This window comes from Aquarana catesbeiana, linkage group LG12 (genome assembly GCF_042186555.1).
Source record: "Aquarana catesbeiana isolate 2022-GZ linkage group LG12, ASM4218655v1, whole genome shotgun sequence".
Taxonomy (NCBI): domain Eukaryota; kingdom Metazoa; phylum Chordata; class Amphibia; order Anura; family Ranidae; genus Aquarana; species Aquarana catesbeiana.
The window spans coordinates 225,020,678-225,043,390 of NC_133335.1; the positions used below are offsets into that span (position 1 = coordinate 225,020,678).

At 43.5% G+C, this 22,713-nt stretch overlaps 2 protein-coding genes across 2 annotated transcripts; one reads left to right on the forward strand and one right to left on the reverse strand.

Moving 5' to 3' along the window:
- Positions 1-6,773: 6,773 nt before the first annotated feature.
- On the forward strand, positions 6,774-11,894 carry LOC141113589 (E3 ubiquitin-protein ligase TRIM39-like). Its single transcript, XM_073606788.1, has one exon. The coding sequence runs from the start codon at positions 6,832-6,834 to the stop codon at positions 8,473-8,475; it is 1,644 nt and encodes a 547-aa protein (XP_073462889.1). The 5' UTR covers positions 6,774-6,831; the 3' UTR covers positions 8,476-11,894.
- Positions 11,895-19,004: 7,110 nt separating this feature from the next.
- Positions 19,005-22,265, reverse strand: LOC141114348 (E3 ubiquitin-protein ligase TRIM39-like). Its single transcript, XM_073607975.1, has one exon. The coding sequence runs from the start codon at positions 22,249-22,251 to the stop codon at positions 20,668-20,670; it is 1,584 nt and encodes a 527-aa protein (XP_073464076.1). The 5' UTR covers positions 22,252-22,265; the 3' UTR covers positions 19,005-20,667.
- Between the last annotated feature and the right edge of the window lie 448 nt (positions 22,266-22,713).

Here is a 22,713-nt window from a genome sequence, read left to right on the forward strand (position 1 = left end):
TCTCAGACTGCAGAGTCTTATTGACGTGAATGGAGAATGTCCTGAATGGCACAGGTGACAATGATGGGGTCCAGGTTCGTTCTTTAAAGGGGGAAAACAGAACTTTGGGGTTTTTGGAGGGGTAGCCCGTCTGTCAGGTTTGTAAAATCAATAGAAAAGCGCCAGACGCTCGTCTTAACAGCCCTCAATCGTTTATTGATGAAATCAAGACAACAGGAAGGTAAAAGTTAGGAGTCAAACTAACCCCCATTAGGGTTTTTGGTAAGAAATGACATTGCTTCCTATAGGTCTAAATTAGGGATGAGCTCAGATGTGTTTTGATTTCTAGTCTGAACCCACCTGAGCAAGTCCACCAGGATGCTGTCAATTCTACTGGGCCAATTATAAGTGGCTGGGGAAAGCCTCGGCTGCTTATGATTGGCCTAGTAAAGTGACCGCAACCTGGAGGCATCACTCAAGTGGGTGGGTTCATACTTGGATCTGAACGTACCTGAGCTCATCCCTAATCTCAATCTAAAGATACTAATTGAAAGTGTTCTCATAAAAGGAGCATTGATAGTCACAACTATTACTAGGGCACATGTAAGATTGGCACGTCCATTACAACTATCAATGTTCCTTTTGATGAGAACACTTTCAATTAGTATCCTTAGATTGAGTCTAAGGATGAGCTCAGATGTGTTCAGATCCTAGTCTGAACTCACCTGAGTGAGCCCACCAGGAAGTGATCAATGGGACAATCATAAGTGGCTGAGAAATGCCTTGGCTGCTTATGATTGGCCCAGTGGAGTGATGGCTTCTTGGTGGTGGGATCACTCAAGTGGGTTCAGACTAGGACCTGAACATACCTGAGCTCTTCCCTAGATTCAATGTAAAGATACTAATTGAAAGTGTTCTTAAAAAAGGAACATTGATATTCACAATGGACGTGTGCTCAGGGCCGGTGCTAGACGAATTTGCACCCTAGGCAAGACCAGCTACTTGCCCCCTCCCCAAAAAATAAAATAAAACTTCACCTGTAGTTCTTCTTTGCCCCTCCTAGCACACATCTTTTTTCCCCTCAAATTTTCCACTTTAGCGCAAATCCTCTCCCCCAAATCCCCCCACCTAGCAAAAATCCCCCCAATCCCATCTCTTTGCACAAATCCCCCTAAATTCCTCCTAGCACAACCCCCTCCAAATTACCCTTCCCAGCACAAATCCTTCCTGGCTTCCTCCTCACCCAAATAAACCCTCCTAGCACAATCCCCCCAATCCCCCTTCCTAACTTAATCCTCCCCCAATCCCCCCCCCAGTCCCCTCCCCTAGCACAAATTTCCCCACCCCTCTCCTAACACAAATCCCCCTAATCACCTCTCCTAGCACAACAACCCCAAATCCACCCTCCAAGCAAATTTCCCCCAATTCCCCCTCCCAGCACCAAACCTCTTCCTTAGATTTCCCGCCTTCCTAGGACAAATTCCCCCAAATCCTCCTCTAGCTAAAACCTCACAAAATTATGATTCCCAGCCCTAAAATCCTCCCACCTTACCCAAATCTCCCCAAAACCTCCCACCTACTTTTAGCACATATCCCCTTATTCATTCTCCTAGCACAAATATGTTCATATCCTAGTCTGAACCCATTTGAGTGAGTCCACCAGGAAGCAATCAATTGGCCAATTATAAGTGGCTGGGAAATGCTTCAGCTGCTTATGATTGGCCTAGTACAGTGACGGCATCCTGGAGGGATCACGCAAGTGGGTGGGTTCATACTTGAATCTGAATGCACCTGAGCTCATCCCTAGACTAAGTGTTCTCATAAAAGGAGTCATAATGATAGTCATTGGACGTTTGCTACTATTACTAGGGCGCATGTAAGATTAGCACATGTCCATTGCGGACATTAATCTGCCAGTTATCTCAAGCCCAAACATAGGGGGGATTATGGTGGAGCTGCTACGGTTCAGCCAACAAGCTAAATGAATGGTCCTTGACTGACGAAAGGAAAGATCTGAGTCCAGCGCCTTACACCTATCCTTTCTTGAGGTTTGTTTTGCTGGCGATGAGTCCATTGGGGGCTTCCACTCACTTTATGGTCACCAAGACAGGAAATCTTTGTAATCGGGACACATTAATCAAAACTGGCCCCTTACGTTTTTCCAGTTTGAAGTTCTAGTTTGGAATCTAATCATAAAGCTCCACATAATATTACATTTTCTCCAAAGTCCTTGGATCTTCCACAGGTTTGAACACTAATTGATCTGTATGTCTCCTCCTGACCCCTGCATGTCAATACCGACCACTGATACTCTCCTCTATCAGGGCAGCCAGTTGGCTTAGGGGGTAGCTGCTCTGCCTCTCATGCTGGAGACCCTGGATCAAATCCCCACAGGTCACTTTATCACTAGGCTCCTGGCTGTAGAAAAGCCCCTACAGCTGGGAGTTTCTCAGCCCACAAAAAAGTAAGACCCTCATTTATAGTGGCTGCCAGGTCACAGACAGCCACATTATATTGTATAGTCCTAGTCATCCCCATTAACAGGGACTGGCAACTATTTCAAGGCATCAGCACTGAGACCAGAACCAGGAACTCCAACACCACTACTGGATCAGCTCCTGGCAGCTAACCCTCTGAGCCAACTCTCAGCCTGAACTTCAAATCAAAGTATCTCAATGTCCTCATTAGGTCTGCACAACATTCAGGGAATAAACTGCAACCAAAATCAGGATTTGATCCCTGGTCTCCCTTAATCCAACACAATCAAACTGGTCATGCTGGATTAGTACATGCCTGATAACCCTCTGAGCCAACTCTCAGCTTGAAGTATCTCAATGCTGCTTTGAGCCCTGGTCTCCAACTATCATCAACCAACACTGAAAGAGCATAGATAAAATTCTGACCAGCACTGGGATTCGAACACATGTCTCCAAAAACACATACTCTGGTCCTCAGAATACTGAGCTACACATCAGTACCTTGTTTACCCTTTGTGCTTCTAAGTGTCCTCATTAGGTCTACACAATATACAGGGAATAAACTAGAACCAAAACCAGGATTCGATTCCTGGTCGCCAGCAATACCAGAAGGTATCTAAATCAACATGGTGGATGCTGGCTGGTAAGCCCTCTGAGCCAAGTCTCATCCTGTGCGGTAAGGTGACATATACTCAGTGTCATCAGGTCTACACAACATATTGGGAATAAATTGGAACCAAAACCAGGATTTGATCCCTGGTCTCCATTAATCCACCACAATCAAACTGATCATGCAGGATTAGCTTAAGGCTGCTAAGCCTCTGAGCCAACTCTCATCTTGAAGCAACTCAATGTAGATTTGAGCCCTGGTCTCCAACTATCATCAACCAACCCTGAAACAGCATAGATAAAATTCTGGCCAGCACTGGGATTCGAACCCAGGTCTCCAAAAACACATACTCTGGTCCTCAGAATACTGAGCTACACATCAGTGCCTCATTTACCATTTGTGCTTCTAAATGTCCTCATTAGGTCTACTCAATATACAGGGAATAACCTGTACCAAAACCAGGATTTGATCTCTGGTCGCCAGCAATCCCAGATGGTATCTAACTCAAGATGGTGGATGCTGGCTGGTAAGTCCTCTGAGCCAACTCTCAGCCTGTGCAGTAAGGTAACATACCTCAGTGTCATCAGGTCTACACAACATATCGGGAATAAATTGGAACCAAAAGCAGGATTCGAGCCCTGGTCTCCAACAATACTGGTTTGGCTGCAAACCCAGAGCCAGCTCCCAGCCTTAACATGCAATTGATGTATCTCACTGTCATCAGGTCTACACAACATACAGGAAATTAATGGAATCAAAACCAGGATTTGAGCCCTGGTCTCCAACTATCATCAACCAACCCTGAAACAGCACAGTTTAAATTCTGGCCAGCACTATGATTCAAACCCAGGTCCCCAAAAATGAATACTCTGGTGCTCAGAATACTGAGTTACACGTTAATGCTGCATTTACAATTCGAGCTTCTAAATGTCCTTGTTAGATCTACACAATATACAGGGAATAAACTAGAACCAAAAACAGGATTTGATCCCTGGGTTCCAGCAATCCTGATTAGCACTCAAATAATCATAGCAGGTGCTGGCTGCAAACCCTCTGAGCCAACTCCCAGCCTGAGCCTGGGGACATATCTCAGTGTCATCAGGTCTACACAACATACAGGGAATACATTTGAGGAAAAAACAGGATTTGAGCTCTGGTCAACAACCAATAGATTATGTTGGATCAGCACCTGGCTGCTAACCCTCTGAGCCAAATATCAGCCTGAAGTATTGCAATGTCCTCATCAGGTCTATAAAACACACAGGGAATTAACTGGACTCAAAACCAGGTTTCGAGCCCCAGTCTCCAACAATACTGGTTTGGCTGCTAGCTCTGAGCCAGCTCCCAGGCTGAACATGCCCTTGATGTATCAGTGTCATCAGGTCTACACAACATACGGGAAATTAATGGAACTAAAACCAGGATTTGAGCCCTGGTCTCCAACTATCATCAACCAAACCTGAAACAGCACAGATTTAATTCTGGCCAGCACTGGGATTGGAACCTAGGTCGCCAAAATCAAACAAACTGGTCCTCAGAATACTGAGCTATACATCAGTGCTACCATTGCCATTTGTGCTTCTAAATGTCATCATTAAGTCTACACAACATACAGGGAATAAACTGGAATGAAAACCAGGATTTAATCTCTGCTCTCCAACAATCCGGGATGGCATCTAAGTGATCATGGTGGATGCTGGCTGGTAAGCCCTCTCAGCCCAAGCAGCAAGATGACATATCTCAGTGTCATCAGGTCTACCCAACATACCGGGAATACATTGGAACCAAAACCAGGCTTTGAGCCCTGGTCAACATCCAACAGATCATGTTTGATCAGCACCTGGCTACTAACCCTCTGAGGCAACTCTCAGCCTGAAGCAGCAACTCCATGTCCTCATCAGGTCTATACAACACACAGGGAATTAACTGGACTCAAAACCAGGATTCAAGCCCTGGTCTCCAACAATAGCTGGTTTGGCTGCTAACCCCGAGCCAGGAGCCAGGAGCCAGGAGCCAGGAGCCAGGAGCCAGGAGCCAGGAGCCAGGAGCCAGGAGCCAGGAGCCAGGAGCCAGGAGCCAGGAGCCAGGAGCCAGGAGCCAGGAGCCAGGAGCCAGCACCCAGCCTTAACATGCAATTGATGTATCTCAGTGTCATCAGGTCTACACAACCTACAGGAATTTAATGGAACCAAAACCAGGATTTGAACCCTGGTCTCCAACTATCATCAACCAACCCTGAAACAGCATAGATACATTTTTGGCCAGCACTGGGTTTTGAACCCAGGTCACCAAGAATACATTCTCTGGTACTCAGAATACTGAGCTACACATCTGCACAACATTTATCACGTACGCTTCTAAATGTCCTCATTAGGTCTACACAATATACCGGAAATAAACTGCAACCAAAATGAGGATTTGATCCATGGTCTCCAGCAATTTTGATTAGCATCTAAATGAGCATGATGGATACTGGCTGCTAACCCTCAGAAGCAACTCCCACCCTGTGCAGTCATGTGACATATCTCAGTGTCATCAGGTCTACACAACATACCGGGAACACATTGGAACCAAAACCAGGATTAAAGCTCTGGTCAACATCCAACAGCTCATGTTGGATCAGCACCTGACTGCTAACCCTCTGAGCCAACTCTCAGCCTGAAGTATCTCAATGTCCTCATCAGGTCTATACAACACACAGGGAATTAACTGGAATCAAAAATAGGATTCGGGCCCTGGTCTCCAACAATACTGGTTTGGCTGCTAACCCTGAGCAAGCTCTCAGCCTGTACATGCAATTGAGTATCAGTGTCATCAGGTCTACACAACATACAGGATATGAATAGAACCAAAACCAGGATTTGAGCCTCCAACTATCATCAACCAACCCTAAAACAGCACAGATTAAATACTGACCAGCACTGGGATTCAAACCCAGGTCTCTAAAACAAATACTCAGGTCCTCAGACTACTGAACCACGCATCAGTGACACATTTGCTATGTTTGCTTCTAAATGTCCTCATCTATCCACAGTTTATTAAATAAAAGAAAAATTATGTAGAAAAGTTAGGCAGTCGTACTTTTCTGCTTACTTTTGTTTGCAGTACTCTGTATTTGTACACCACACATTTCTTCTAATAAAAATAAATTAAATAATAATAAAAAAATAAAATAAAAAGAAAGAAATGTTGGCAAATCTAGCAATTAAATGTAAAATAAAAAGGAAAAAAAGAGAAGTTAGCCAGTCTACCAGACACAGAAAAAAAAATCCTAATAAAAGTTTGAGCATATGCAAACTGTGCTCATCTTTGAAGTCCTATTGAGAGGTGGCGTTATCTGTAATATTATATATATTATATTATATATTAATAAGGGATTAGGTAATCAGGTATCAAAATTATTTCAAAGAGAACTTTTGCCCCAATGAAGGGTCACCAAAAGTTGCTTTGAGCTCATTCCCACCATAACCTACATCCTAAATTCTAGGAGTCGCGTTAGTTCTGGGTCTGGTGAGTCATTGTGTGTGCACTGCTGGTGAACTTGGCCCTTGGACTTGCCCATTTTATGTCTTCTAGTCGACCTGAATTTTTTTTTTTTCACCTCTGATAATGGCTCATAGACAATCATAAAGTATATAATTGCAGTTGGAATACCTAGACACACCCTGGGCGTTTTTTCTTTTTTCTCAGGAACGAAGATAGCAAAACTGGTTTGTCTAGATTTGAAGTAAACTTTTTTCTTCACTTTCTTGCCTGGCTTTAAGAATGGCGACGGCTGATTTGAGCTCCGAGCTCCGTTGCTCCATCTGCATAGACATTTACGTTGATCCAGTGACCCTGCCATGCGGACACAGCTTTTGCCGGAACTGTATCACCCAGGCTTGGGACCACCAGGGAAGGGGAGACTCTAAATGCCCAGAATGTAAGCAAATATATGGGAAAAGGCCCGAACTGAAGATAAACGTGAGGCTTCTTAATATAGCAAAGGTTTTTCGATACAGTCAACCAGATGAAGATTTGACCGGAGTTTACTGCACTTATTGCGAATCACATGTTCCAGCTGTTAAGTCCTGCTTGCAGTGTGAGACCTCCATGTGTGATAACCATCTGAGGAAACATAACAGGACAGTACAACATGCTTTAATTCCACCTACCATGTCTGTAAGAGATAGAAAATGCTCCATCCACAAGAAGATACTAGAACATTACTGTGCCAATGATTCTGAATGTATCTGTGAGTCCTGCAGGTTGCATGAAGAACACAGAGGACACCTGATGGAGTCACTGGATGAAGCTTCAGAGAAGAAGAAGAAGAAACTCGGAAATGTTCTGGAGATGATGACAACAAGGAAGGAAGTGACTGAGGATAAGGTCCATAGACTGCAGGAATGCAGGACAGCCACACAAGAAAAAGCAGCCAGAGTAACCGAGAGAGTCTCTGCCCTGTTCAGAGACATCAGGGGGCAGCTGGAAGACCTGGAGAAGAAAGTCTTGAGAGAAACCTCCAAGCAGGAAGAGAAGATTTTGTCCTTAGTCTCCAATCTGATCCGGAAACTGGAAACAAGGAAGGGCAAGCTGTCGAGGAAGATGCAGCGTATTGAGGAGATGATTAACATGGCAGACTCGCTGACCGTCCTACAAGACAAGGGCTCAGACAAAGAAGACTTTTCTGATGCTGAGGACCAAGATGATACAAAGATCACAGATGTTGGAGATCTGACTTTCTCAGACACATTATACGCAGGTTTTTCTGATATTATGAAATGCGCAAACATTTTATTTTACACGCAGGACCCCACTGACCTAACGCTGGATCCAAACACAGCTGCCAACAACCTCAAAATTTTACATACATTAAGGATGGTGCGTTGGTCACAGGTGGACCAAAAGAATCCACAGGTCCCAGAAAGATTTGAGAAATATCAGGTCATGAGTAGCAAGAGCTTCTCCTCGGGGCGCCATTACTGGGATGTGGAGACCGGTAGGTCAGGAGGTTGGGGGATCGGGGTGTGTTACCCCAGTATGGAGCGAAGGGGGGACCAGTCCATCATTGGAGAGAACAGCCGCTCCTGGTGCTTGCGCAGACTATGCTTGTGGAGGTGGTATAACCAATATTCCGGGAGACATGATGGTCACATTATACAGATACCCCAGAATATTACCAGTGAAAAGATCAGAATCTATCTGGATTACGAGGCTGGGCAGATCTCTTTTTATGAACTGTCTGACCCCATCCAACACCTACACACCTTCACCGCCACCTTCACCGAGCCTCTCCATGCTGCCTTCTATGTATGGGGGGACTGGTGGTACAAGGACAGCTGGGTAAGAATCAAGAGCACTTCTGAATCCCTCAACCATGAACCTGATTGGGTGAATAGCCATTCAATAGGGTCCAGCACTGAGTGATGCTACTTGAAACTGGTGACTGTAATAACCTGACATGTCTAGGATGATGAACATGGGTGCAAATACTGTACATACTCTACAGGGCCAAAATGTAGGCTTGGTTTACTCCCACGTGTGTGACCAAGCGCAGGCCCATTTCTGCACATTGCATGTAGGGCAGCCCATTTATTTCAATGGGCTGCCCTACATGCGAGAAACGCAGAAAAGGAGTCCCTGATTCTTTTCCAAAATGCACTGAACTGCATGGTGTTATGGCATTTGTAGATGCATGGGGGTGCCGTTAACAATCAATAGAATCGCTGTGCGTCTGCTGAAGTGCAGCGCGTTTCCGGAAAGTCAGGAAAGTGCGCAATTTTGCGGGTGTTCCCCACATGCAAAGGTCTAAACTTAGCCTTATGGTATATCTAAATCTAAAAAAAACTAAAATATAATAGATTGCAGCTCAGCATTCCTTAGATGTGGTGGCTGCATTAGTTTTCTTTTTTGATAAGTGATTTCATGATTTAATTTTTTATCCAGTTGTTTATTTCTTTAAAGTATAGCTAAAGACAAAACTTGTTTTTTTTAAGTTTTGGATAGAGTACAGAGGGATTAGACCCCCTGTCAGGTTTTTATTCCTGTCTGTGCCCCTGTTAGGCTCCATTCACACTAGCGCGTTTTTTGATGCATTTTGCATTTTGCAGAAAAGCATGGGAATTTTTTAACATGGGTTCCTATGGAACATGTTCACATCAATGCCTTTTTGTACCTCTGCATTTTTGGAAAGGGTCAGGGACTTTTTTTCATGCAAAATGCAGCGTTTTGCATGTAATAGAATTCAATGGACCAGCATCAAAAACGCAAGTGCAGCGTTTTTGCAGCGTTTTTGATGCGTTTTTGATGGCATTTTGTTTTTGTTTGTTTTTGTTTGTTTTTTTTTTGGACTGTATACAGTTTAAAAAAACTGTAAAAAACAAAAAACAAAAAAAAAACGCAAAACGCAGCAAAAACGCTGTAAAAACGCTACAAAAACGCTGCTCAAAGACGTGGCAAGCATCACAAAAAAAACTCCAAAAATGCTCAAAAGCAACATGCATAGATGTGAATCGAGCCTTAGACCCCTTTCACACTGGGGCGGTTTGCAGGCGTTATTGCGCTAAAAATACCGCCTGCACACCGCCCCTAAACAGCCTCCGCTGTTTGTTCAGTGTGAAAGGCCGAGAATATAGGGAAATCCTCCAATGGGGACACTAGTTCTGGCAATTACCAGGAATTCTCTCACTTTGGAGGGATTTCCCCTCACTTCCTGTCTTGGCTACGGGACGGGAAGTGGAGGGAAATCTCTCCCCCAATGGGACACAGATGGCGATAAAACACTGACAGCTGTTAATAACCATCCCTTACTCCATCCATGAAGATGACGCTTTGTCTTTAGTTCTGTTTTAATTCAACTGCGTGCCCCATAGGGCCAGCCCATTCACCGTAATCATCCTTAAGACTCCATTCACACTAGCGCGTTTTTTGATGCATTTTGCATTTTGCAGAAATGCATGGGAATTTTTTAACATGGGTTCCTATGGAACATGTTCACATCAATGCCTTTTTGTACCTCTGCGTTTTTGGAAAGGGTCAGGGACTTTTTTTCATGCAAAATGCAGCGTTTTGCATGTAATAGAATTCAATGGACCAGCATCAAAAACGCAAGTGCAGCGTTTTTGCATCGTTTTAACAGCGTTTTTGATGCGTTTTGCGTTTTTGGCGTTTTTTTTTTTTTTTTTAGACTATACAGTCTAAAAAAAACTGTAAAAAAAAAAAAAACCTGCAAAACGCTGCAAAAACACCGCAAAAACGCTGTAAAAACGCTGCTCAAAAACGCGGCAAGCATCACAAAAAAAACTCCAAAAACGCTCAAAAGCAACATGCATAGATGTGAATCGAGCCTTAATGGCACTCCAAACTCGCCTTGTGCAGTGACCGCCACGTGATTTGGAATCGCAAGCTGAATTGCAGCGATTCTGCCTATGATTCCAAATCGCGAAGTGTGAATGGAGCCTGACTTGCGATGCGGAGTGCTGCCAAAAAAAAATGAAAAATGCTGCATGTGTCTTTTCGGTGCCTTAGGCAAGCCGTTCAGTTGAACGGACTGTCTGCAGGCAACGCACGTTAACTCGCAGCATATCATGCATTAAGGCTTCGTTGACACTTTCGCATATTGGAATTGCGGGCGGAATGACGCAATCCTGCCTGCGATTCCAAAGTCCCAGAAAAACGTGCAACGCGTTTGCGGTGCCATTATTTTATTTTTTTTTTCCTTAATGGCATCCCAAATGCGGTGACGTGTTTTTTGCATCAAAACGCATGAAAATTGCGGCAAAACACGCAATGTCAGACACGCCTGGCTCAGTGCCAAAATGTTCTTGTGGTGTGTTTTTGAAGCGGAGGGAGGCCCATTCAGAACGAACAGTGCCGATCCAAAAACACGACGCAGCAGCGTCACTCAGGTGCGATTGGGGGGCCTAACGGACCTGGGCTAACCTAACACAACGGTGCGAATGGGCCCATACAATTCATATCAAAGAGGGAACAAAGAGAACAAGGGAAGACTATGAAATTCTAAAGAAGTGAAAGATTTACAGTATTAAGCCCTGGTTCACACCAGTGCGATTTGTTATGCGATTTGACAGTTCAAAATCGCATGACAAGTCGCACGCCATTGCCGGCAATGGAACCAGTCAAAATGTTGCGACTCAAGTCGCAGCGACTTTTAAAAAAAAGGTTCCTGCACTGTTTTTTTTTTTTTTGCAATTTCATTGTGACTCGCATTGACTTCTGTTAAATGAAGTTCCAAGCCGCAGTGAAATCGGAGGTCCAAATCGCACTGATCTGCGGCTGAAGTAACGCAATTTCAAAGCCACACTGGCGTGAACCAGGGCTAAAAGATTGAATGATACGTCTCCGGGGATTATATACATTTATTATCATAAGGATGGAAATATTTACATAAGGCTCCATGCACACTGAGCTGTTTTCTGAACGCCATAAAATCGCGTTCAGGAGTCGTTTTTTTCTGATCACAAAAAACGCCAAGCGCTCATAGACGCTGATAAACGTTGATAAGGTTAACGTTTTTGATCCATTGAAAAAATTAAAATAAAAAATAAAAAAATTTAAAAAGACTAAAAAACGCTAACGCGGAAAAAATCACTAAAACGAAGCTAATAAACGCTATTGCAAAAACGTTAAAAAACGTTGAAAGACTCACTGCAAAGCTACTGGCGTTTTTATAACGTTATTTTAACGTTCCAGTGTGCATGGAGCCTAATTATCATAACAATGGAATTATATACATTTATTATAGGAATGGAATTAATGGAAGTGTATGTGTTATTTTAAGTGTATAAAATTATTATGGATATATAAAAATAGTGGATGAAATCAAACACTGAATATCGACCACGTCTGTGTTACTTTGCACCCCCACACGCAAAAAAAAAATACTTTTTCATCCTCTTCTAGCCACCATTGTTGCAATCTACATGTATATATGCTCCTTTAACCCTTTCATGACTAAGCCTCTTTTTGAAATTTGGTGTTTACAAGTTAAAGTCCGTATTTTTTGCTAGAAAATTACTTAGAGCCCCCAAACATTTTATATATATATTTTTTAGCAGAGAATCTAGAGAATAAAATGGAGATTGTTGCAATATTTTATATCACACGGTATTTGTGCAGCGGTGTTTTAAACGCAAATTTTTGGGAAAAGGGACACATTTTAATGAATTAAAAAAAAAACAAACAGTAAAGTTACCCCAATTTTTTTCTATAATGTGAAAGTTGATGTTACGCCGAGTAAATAGATACCAAACATGTCACGCTTTATAATTGCACGCACTCGTGGAATGGCGACAAACTACGGTACCTAAGAATTTCCATAGGCGACGCTTTAAATTTTTTGAATGGTTACTAGGTTAGAGTTACAGAGGAGGTCTAGTGCTAGAATTATTGCTCTCGCTGTGACGATCGCGGCGATACCTCACATGTGTGATTTGAACACCATTTACATATGCGGGCGCGACTTCCGTATGCGTTTTCTTTGCTGCGCGAGCTCGCAGGGACGGGGGCGCATTAAAAAAAAAAATTTTTCTTATTTATTTTATTTATTTTTATATTTATAAATTGTGTTTAAAAAAAATTTTTTTTTTGATGACTTATATTGCTGTCACAAGGAATGTAAACATCCCTTGTGACAGTAATAAGTGGTGACAGGTACTCTTTATGGAGTACCTCCTTTGCACTTCAAAGTATTCAGATCGCCGAAAACGGATATACTTGCGTATGTGTGTATATTCCTGCACTCAAACATAACATTTTCTATTATTTTTTTTTTCTTTTATGGCTCTGAACACAACGCTGTATTACGGATCTTTTTGCAGCTGCGTACATCGTCCCATTGACAACAATGCATCGATGTTCAGATCCGTAATAAAAAAAAAAATAATAAAAAAAAAAAAAAGCTACACGGACACAAACACTGTGTTAATGCATGTTTATATGCATTTTGCTTTTTTTTCCTTGCTTATTTTTTTCTTAGCCTGTAAACGCTCCTCTTCTAAAACTCCTGCTATTGGCTAATATGGAGGTGCATTTACAAGCAAAAAATAAAAAATAAAAAATCCAAACGCCTGTAAAAGCAGCATTTTTTTTTTTTTTAATCCAGTGTGCATGAGTCTGTAATCCGTGGATGTTGACCAGCAGGTAATACCCTACATCAGCCAATCATGACCAACTTTTATTATTCTTTTTGGCTCTTATATTGCAAAACCCACAAATATTCAATAACTCCAATAAAAGTTGGACTTTAGGTTCCCCCCCCCGACTTGTTCATTCCCCGACTAAATTGGGGTAGGCGGTACACTTTGGTGGGCGTGGGTCAGCCACGCCTCTTGACCATTGACCTCTGGGGGGACCCGCCTCCTGACCTTTGACCTTTGAGTCCTAGCCTTGTTCTTCAAGGGGAAACCTTAACCCTAACAAATGTGCGCGATTGCGTGCAAAAAAAAATGTGTGCAAATGTCCATTTACATATTGTGCCTAAGGTAAATGGGAGAATCATTTTTTTTTTGCGCGTGTGCGTGAATTTACGCGAAAATTGCGTGAACGCAAATATGTACAAAGATAAAAACGTCTGAAAAAGTAGATGCTCAAACAGGAGTATCGTGTGCAAGAGGCCTTAAAAGAATAAAAATAAAATGGCAAGCTTGGCTATCTCACACTACAGCCTCTAAATACTTAAAGGGGTTGTAAACCCTCGTGTTTGTTCACCTTAATGCATCCTACGCATTAAGGTGAAAAAACACCTGGCAGACACCGCCCCCCCCCCCCCCCCCCCGGTTTTATTTACCTGAGCCCCTTCATCTGTTCGGCAGGGACGTGCTGTCCCTCTCTCCACGGGGTCTCGGCTCTTGATTGGATAGATTGATAGCAGCACAGCCATTGGCTCCCACTGCTGTCTGTCAAATCCAATGACGCGGGCGCCAGGGGGGGGGGGGCGGGGCCGAATCTGGCATTCGTGTCTGTGGACGCAAATGCTGGACTCGGGAGCGAGCCCCCGCAAGGTAACCCCCTCGGGAGAGCGCTTCTCCTAGGGGGTCATCTGATGCGGGGAGGAGCCGCGAGAGCCGTCACGGGAATGTTCGGGGTCACTCTGTGCAAAACGAGCTGCGCAGTGGAGGTAAGTATGACATGTTTGTTATTTTAAAAAAAAAAACAACAAAAAAAAAAACGATCCTTTACAATCACTTTGAAAGAATTTAACCCTTTTTGGGTGAGGTTTATCACCTATCACTACATTCTTTGTTCTTTGCAAAATTAGTCATTTGATGATCAAACCCTCCTTACAGCTTGAACCCAACTGGGATTGGATTTGGTTATCAAGAACTATATCAACATCTGTTAACCCTTCCTTGTGTTGCAAACGGGTCCTTACTATATGTGTTAATCTTACCACTACGACCAATCTTTTACAGAATATTTGTTATGTTACCGAATATTTGTAAATGATGTACATTATAAACAAATAAAAATGTATTAAAAATAAAAAAAAATGGCTAATTAATTTAAGCAAGCAAATCAACAGAAGATATACTATAATTACCCCTTTAAAATGGCTATTGGCCAGGGGCGGACTGATAACTCATGGGGCCCCCGGGCAATAGGAGATTATGGGGCCCCCCGGGCAATAGGAGATTATGGGGCCCCCCGGGCAATAGGAGATTATGGGGCCCCCAGGCAATCAGAGATTATGGGGCCACACAGTATACACACACACAGTATACAATCACACAGTATACACATACATGTACACACAGTATACACAGACAGATGTAAAAAAAACACAGATTTATACATACTGTCCCTGGTTTTACTGAGGCTGGCAACACTGATGGGGCCCCCTAGTGGCCCAGGGCCCTCGGGCAGTGCCCGAGTGGCTCAATGGTCAGTCCGCCCCTGCTATTGGCATAGAATTTTTGCTGCCAGACTCTAAGATGGCTGCCATATACTGGTTGTAGTTTGCCTTTCCAAAATGGCGTCTAGCTATGGTGGAGCTGGCGTCACTGAGGTGTCAGATGATGGGATGTCTCAGATGATGTGTGTGTAGTCTGATAAGGTCCCCCGTGTGTTCAGCTGATGTCCTCTTCTGATCTTCAGATGATGTGTCCCCCAATGGTTCTACCTCACCTTCATACACTATATTCAGTTGCGAACAGTTCATTCAAAAATCTCACCCAGAGGGTGTAATCTTCCTTTTCATTGGTGGACGGGATAATCATCAACTATATGTTTGTTTTTTTATTAAACAAGTTCAAACAATTTCCAATGCACAGACAGTGTATTTTAATATATTAACATGCACAATGTACAGTCCTCCCAGCTTCCATCATAATTATCTTAAAGTGGAGTTCCACCCACTTTTACAACTCTTCAGCATCCCTCACTAAACTGTGCACTGTAAACAAATTAGATTTTTTTTTTTTTTTTCTCAGCACTTACTGTATATCTGCTGTATTCATTTTTCACTTCCTCCTCCCTGGCCGCGGCCCATCGCATCATTTCCTGTTTGCAATGCCTTCTGGGAAGGGGCAGCAACTTCCTCTGAAACCGCCGTTGCTATGGAAACCTGACCTGAAACCTATTACACTGCTTGTGCTGCACTGAGCATGTGCGAGATTCAGGAAGAAATACAGTCTGGCTTCAGATGCCCACACTTAAGATGGCCACGGCCTGCTGTAAGTTTATAAAATAACAAACTACTGCTATAAACTAACAAAACAGACCTTAGTTTACAGACTAACTTTACTAGAATACATTAAGCTTGTGTATTATAGGGGTATTTTTATTTAAAAAGTATCATTTTGGCCGGAACACCACTTTAACTTCAAACCTGATAAGTTTACAACAAACTGATATATACCGTACATCTGGTTTTATCCATCATTAGCAATTATGATCCTCTCGCAGGGCATTGCAACAATCTGGACATCACCAATTCCCTGGGACTCAGTCCAGGGGTATCTAGTCATGGTACCCAAATTCTTTCGAAATCTGCCAGGCCTGCCCCTATGTTGGTAGATATATTTTTCCATAACCAAGGTATTTCACATATGTGTCATCTAGTAGGCTACCGAGGGTGGGGAGACCGATTTCCAGCCCATCAAGATGAGCTTGCGCGCCTGGAACAATGCCCTAGAGAATGCTATTCTAGTCATCTCCCTTAGGACAGCGTCCTCCAGCACCCCTAATATGCAATGAATTGGATCTAAGGGGGACGACGAGGTCACCCTGATGTCGCCCGCATCTGCTACACAGGGAGCCCGCCCATCTTATGCAATCTAAGTGGGGTGTAATGCACCCTGAGTACTATGTATAGTTGGGAAACCTTTTGGGCCACGTTTAGAGGGCAAGCAGTAATTGACTGCAGGACTTCCTCCCATTGGTCTCCCATGAGTGGACCTACATCTTTCTCCCATAGGGACGGTGCCTTAGTGGGGTGGGCTTTTAAGTGGTGTGTCAGTAGCCTTTGGTAACAATGTGAGATAATCCCTTTAGTTTCAGTGCTGGTCTGTAGCAAGTGGAAAATGGGGGTGCTTGACATAGCCCAGTGGGTAGCGTCTCCTTGCGCGTCCACCGCATATCGGAGCTGGAGATAAGAATAGTACATGGTAGAGGGCAGATTATACCTGGCTCGCAACTCAGGGAAGGACAACAATTTGCCGTCCTGAAATATGTGTGTTAGCAAGGTGACGCCGAAGGATCGCCACTTGGGGCCCTGTTGTAATTTTACGAGTTCGACATAGGAGAGATTCCCCCATATCGGACTATATTCAGTAAAGCCTGTCACCTCTTGTATCTGTCTACCCTTATTCCAGATTTTCTGGATTAGTAAAGGTGGGTGTCTATTTATTAGATTTGTGGAACATCTGAGCCTCCAAAGCCCATCGGAACGGTCTCCGCTCCAGATCCAGTCACATCAATCGTGCCGAGGAGCCGGCCGGATCCTATGCCATGTATCCAAACAGATGTTGCATTTGGGCCGATCAACTATATGTTTACTTAAGCATTACCACTTTTGACCACCAAGTGGCACCCTATGACAAGAATTGTTTATCCGGAGTTTATTTGGGAATTCTTCTGTAATATATCTTCTGTGTCGCAGCCAAGTTTTATATGGTGAATGAATCGTTTTTATAACGATTGAGCTATGTTAGTTGGCCTGAAAACTTAAAATGCCTATAAGTGTCTGGCATCTTTCTCATTTGTGGCAGCAGCTTTTAGAAGAAAACATTTTCATACACAGAGGTGTAATTTCAGATATAGCAATTGAAATACATTAAATATTTAGAACACTTTAAACTATTTTTTGAATACAGTTACGCCACCAATTATTTAACAATATTGATTACCATTAGATAAACACATGGTGTTATTAAAAACCATTTTCCCCGCCACTGGGCTATTTTGTAAGTATTTATTTATTTATTTATATTTATTTCAGGTACTTCTATAGTGCCATCAATTTTACAGTGCTTCAGTGCTTTACATATACATTGTATATTCACATCAGTCCCTGCCCTCAAGGAGCTTACAATCTAAGGTCCCATAGGTGTGCACAGCCTATTGCATTACGCAAACACACGTGTGCATATATATCTTTATATATATATATATATATATATATATATATATATATATATATATATATATATATATATATATATACATATTACACACACACTCTAAATATATGTAAACATTTTAAAATTTAGTAGGGTAGTGGATGGTGTCAGTAGGGCAGATGTTGGTGTCAGTAGTTTTTTTTATTTTTATTATTTTATTTTTGTATTTTTTACAATTTTATTTATGCTTTTTACGATTTTTTAGAAGCTTTGGTGAAATATCAGCAGGGGGAATCTGTGCTGCACAGGGTGATTAGGGTGTGCCCAGGCACACCCGGCACACCCCCTGCGCACGCCTATGTCCCTAACTAAGGATAAAGTCTCCATGTATCCAATTAACATAGATACTTTGCAATGTTGTGTTACCCTCTAAAGTCCTATATTTATATACGGTATATGTTCTCAATACTTATAGTATTTTGTCTGGTAAAATAATTCGTAATCCATTGGCTTGTAAGCAGGCAGAGATAGATATATGTATGAACGCAGTGTCATGAAAGTCTTGACCTTTATGACTTGCAATATAAAGCTTATGAACTGACATGCACTATGTTACCATAAGTATTGGGACACCTGCCTTTACACGCACATGAACTTTAATGGCATCCCACCCTTTGCAGCTATAACAGCTTCAACTCTTCTGGGAAGGCTGTCCACAAGGTTTAGGAGTGGGTCTATGGGAATGTTTGACCATTCTTCCAGAAGCACATTTGTGAGGTCAGGCACTGATGTTGGACGAGAAGGCCTGGCTCACAGTCTCCGCTTTAATCCATACCAAAGGTGTTCTATCGGGGTGAGGTCAGGACTCTGTGGAGGCCAGTCAGGTTCCTCCACCCCAAACTCGCTCATCCATGTCTTTATGGACCTTGCTTTGTGCACTGGTGCCCAGTCATGTTGGAACAGGAAGGGGCCATCCCCAAACTGTTCCACACAAAGTTGGGAGCATGAAATTGTCCAAAATGTCTTGGTGTGCTGACACCTTAAGAGTTCCCTTCACAGGAACTAAGGGGCCAAGCCCAACCCCTGAAAAACAACCCCACACCAGAATCCCCCCCCCCCCCTCCACCAAATGATTTGGGCCAGTGCACAAAGCAAGGTCCATAAAGACATAGATGAGCGAGTTTGGGGTGGAGGAACTTGACTGGCCTGCACAGAGTCCTGACCTCAACCCAATAGAACACCATTGGGATGAATTGGAGCGGAGACTGCGAGTCAGTGCCTGACCTCACAAATGCGCTTCTGGAAGAATGGTCAAACATTCCCATAGACACAATCCTAAATCTTGTGGACGGCCTTCCCAGAAGAGTTGAATCTGTTATAGCTGCAAAGGGTGGGCCAACTCAATATTGAACCCTAAGGACTAAGATTGGGATGCCATTAAAGTTCATGTGTGTGTAAAGGCAGGCGTCCCAATACTTTTGACAATATAGTGTATAACTATTTGAGTTAGTGCGATAGTAATAACCAGTTAATTTTGTCACTGGCCTAGTAAGACAGTTCTTGGAAAGAAGAAAAAAATGATGAAAATATGTATATTATTATTCACAGTTCTGACATACCATTGCGGTCTATGCAACTCAAGTTGCACCAAAGTCACAGAAAAGTAGTGCAGGAACCTGTTTTGTTTTTTTGCTGCTGTAACTTGAGTTGCATTGGTTAAGACGGCGCCCTTTGAAATGAATGTGTTTTGACTTGTCATGAGACTTTATGGGTTGCATGATAAGTTGCAGCAGTGTGAATCGGGGCTCAAGCTGCAATAGATTACATTTTTTTGATCTCCCTCCAACCTTAAAAAAACATGTTTTATTACTGGCTGTGCCCCCATTGGTGAGGTTTTGCTCACTTCCTGCCTTGGTGACCACACAGGAAGTGAGGTGAAATCTCTTCAATGAAGGAGAGTGTTAAACCCATCCACACTCTAAGGGTTTTTGCACATGTGCATATATAGGAGGCGTATGGATGTCCATAGAAAAATACACCTACATTTGCAGCGTCCAGGATCCACAGCTATTGCGTAATTCCGCCTAAGGGCATGTACTAGGTTATGTTGGTAAGTATGGATGGCCGTAAGCATATAAATGCAAATAGCAACGCTTAGGCGTGTATAATTGCGTAAAGCATATTCTGTACTGTATGTCTATGGGCAGAATTACTCAACAGCTGTGACACACAAGCACATTTTATTTGGTACGGCCTTAAACTGGTTGTAAACCCTTCCATATACCCAGCGAAGTGACTGGCCTCAGGTGATACACAGAGATGAAACAAATGCTCCTACATAAGTTGTACCTGTTTATCTGCAGTCTTCTCTACATCCATTCAAAGTCTAGAATTCATACAGCTTGCCTGAGCATTCAGAAACAAAAGGGGGGCAGAGAGCTTAAGTTACACACTTCATGGCTAGAGGGGGAGAGCTCTGAGAGTTGATTGGAGGGAAGAGACACCTTCACACAGTACACAGGAACAGGCCTGAGGCTGTCAATCACAGGCTGTGTACTGGAGCTCCTTCCCGTCACCTCTTTTTCTCTTGGTGTCAGGAAAACTTGTCAGAAGTGACTCATGCAGATAATGGAGGGACGAAGCAGCAGACAGAAATTTCACTTGGTGCTCTGGATTGAGACAAGTACACATTATAGAGGATTATGCTTTGTTCTTATTTCAGGTCTGAGGTTTACAGCCACTTTAAGACCCTAGATACGCCCATGTGCAAGAGCCCTACAACTACCCTGTTTCCCCGAAAATAAGACCTAGCATGATTGTAGTGATGGCTGCAATATAAGCCTTACCCCCCCCCAAATAAGCCATACCCTGTTTCCCCGAAAATAAGCCCTACCCTGAAAATAAGACCTACAAGGACTTTACCTAGGGCTTATTTGGGGGGAAGGGCTTATATTGCAACCATCACCAACAATCACACTAGGTCTTATTTTCGGGGAAACAGGGTAAAGAAGAAAAAAAAAGTTGTGCCGATTCAAGCCATTCACCAAGTGAGATATCTGTAGCCTCTCATTTTCACAGAAGACATCCATACCCAGATGGCGATATGAAGCGGCTCGGTGAAGGTTGCGGTGAAGGTATGTAGGTGGCTTATTGGTTGACTCAACTCGTAGAAGGACAGCTCCCCAGACTCGTAATCCAAATAGATTCTGAGCTTCTGAGTGGAAAGGGTCATCTGCAACGGGATTCTTTCCGAGTCGTGCATGACGAAATATTCATTCTGGGACTTGAACAAACACCAGGACTTCTCGTTGTCCCCAATCCAGGACTCACGGTGCGTCCGCTGGATGCTGGCGTAAGCCATTCCTACCCTCCAGTTGCCGGAGGGGCTCACCTCCAACTCCCAATAATGCTTCCTGGAGTTGAAACTCTGGGTGCTCAGAACCTGATACCTTTCAAACCTTTTTGCTGACGGAGGCCGCTTCTGAACGGCGTCCGACCAAATGGCTGTTTTCAAATCCTCCAATGCAACATCATTGGCAGCCGTATTGATATCAAGAAAGGTTTCTGAAGCCTCCTGCACGTTAAATTCTCTCTTGGCGCGGATCACGATATCGGCCAAGCCCTTGTGTAACATCTGTGAGATGGCACCTTCCTCCAGATCTCCTGCAATGTAAACTTCTTCTTCTTGGCTTTCTTTATTCTCCTGAGAACCATCTTCTGACACACAGATGTCCTTTATCTCCCGGTCTTCTGCATGTAGGACAACCAGAGGATCCGTCAGGTTGCAGATCATCTCAATGTGATGAATCTGCCCAGACAGCTCATGCATCTGCATTTCTATGTGCTTAATTAGATCAGAGACCTCCAGGGAGACCCGATCTTCCTGCCTGGAAATCTCACCAAGGACTTTCTTCTCCAGATCTTCTATACATCTTCTGATGTCTCTAAAGAGGACCGTTACCTGTGCTGCAGTTTCTTGCACTCTTTTCCTACGCTTCCTCAGTCTTTTGACTTTCTTGTCCATTTTCTCCATTTTTGGAGTCAGCATCTTTAGAATAGTTCTCAGAGTGTTCTTTTTTTCCTCGGATGCCTCATCCAGTGACTGGACGTTGTGGCCCACGTGCGTTTCTTCCAGCTTGCAGTAGGCACACATATAGGAGTCATCTTCAGCGCAGTAAAATTCCAGGGTCCTGCTGTGGATGGAGCATTTTTTACTGCGCAAGGTGGAGTTGGGTTTCACGTAGATATGTCCTAATGAGTTGTTGTGAACTTTTAAGTGATGAGCACACAGAGAGACTTTGCATGGCACACATTGTTTAACAGCCCGCTCTGGACGGTCTATGCAGTAAGAGCAGGTTGCTCCAATTAGCACTCGCGTCTCTCGCCATGACCATTTGAAGGCTTCAGATAATTTTGCCAGTTCTATGTTTCTTGTAAGTTCAGGTCTTCTCTTGTAGCGCCTCACGCAAAGAGGACATGTGGACTCTCCTTCTTCCTGGTTGTCCCACGTGCGTACGATGCAGAGCTGGCAGAAGTTGTGTCCACAGGGCAGGGTCACGGGGTCGTTAAATATGTCTTTGCAGATGGAGCACACCAGATTCTCTCTTAGTCCAGCACAAGCCATCTTTAGTAACTGAATGAAGGGAAAACCTGAAAGAAGGAAATAACAGAACATTTTCTAACTTGGTAAACCAGTGTGTCGTGTTTTGTAATTTCCCAAACAAAAAAAAGTCAAGGACACAAGCCCGCATCGGCTAGTTAATGGGTGTGAGGCCCTTGACTGGGGTAGGATGAAATGGGGGGGGGGGGTTTACTTTGAGCAAACAGGATTGGCTGTGATACACTGTCCACAGCCCACATTACCGCTGGCTACCATTAGAGGGAGACTCCACTCAAAGCCAGCTGACCCCACCACACACAAGCCGATACAAATCTTACCTGCAATCTGATGCACACTAAGGGTTGGGGAGCAGCCTAGCAAATAGCACACACTTCTGCTATTTTTCAAGCTATCCTGCAAGCTAGAATCCCTGTGTTATTCAATCTTCCCACTGTCCACGCACACCCACACGACTCACGTTAGCTT

Excerpts from the sequence above, each read along its gene's own strand:
- LOC141113589 (XM_073606788.1), top strand. The coding sequence starts at position 6,832 with ATGGCGACGGCTGATTTGAGCTCCGAGCTCCGTTGCTCCATCTGCATA.
- LOC141114348 (XM_073607975.1), bottom strand. The coding sequence starts at position 22,251 with ATGGCTTGTGCTGGACTAAGAGAGAATCTGGTGTGCTCCATCTGCAAA.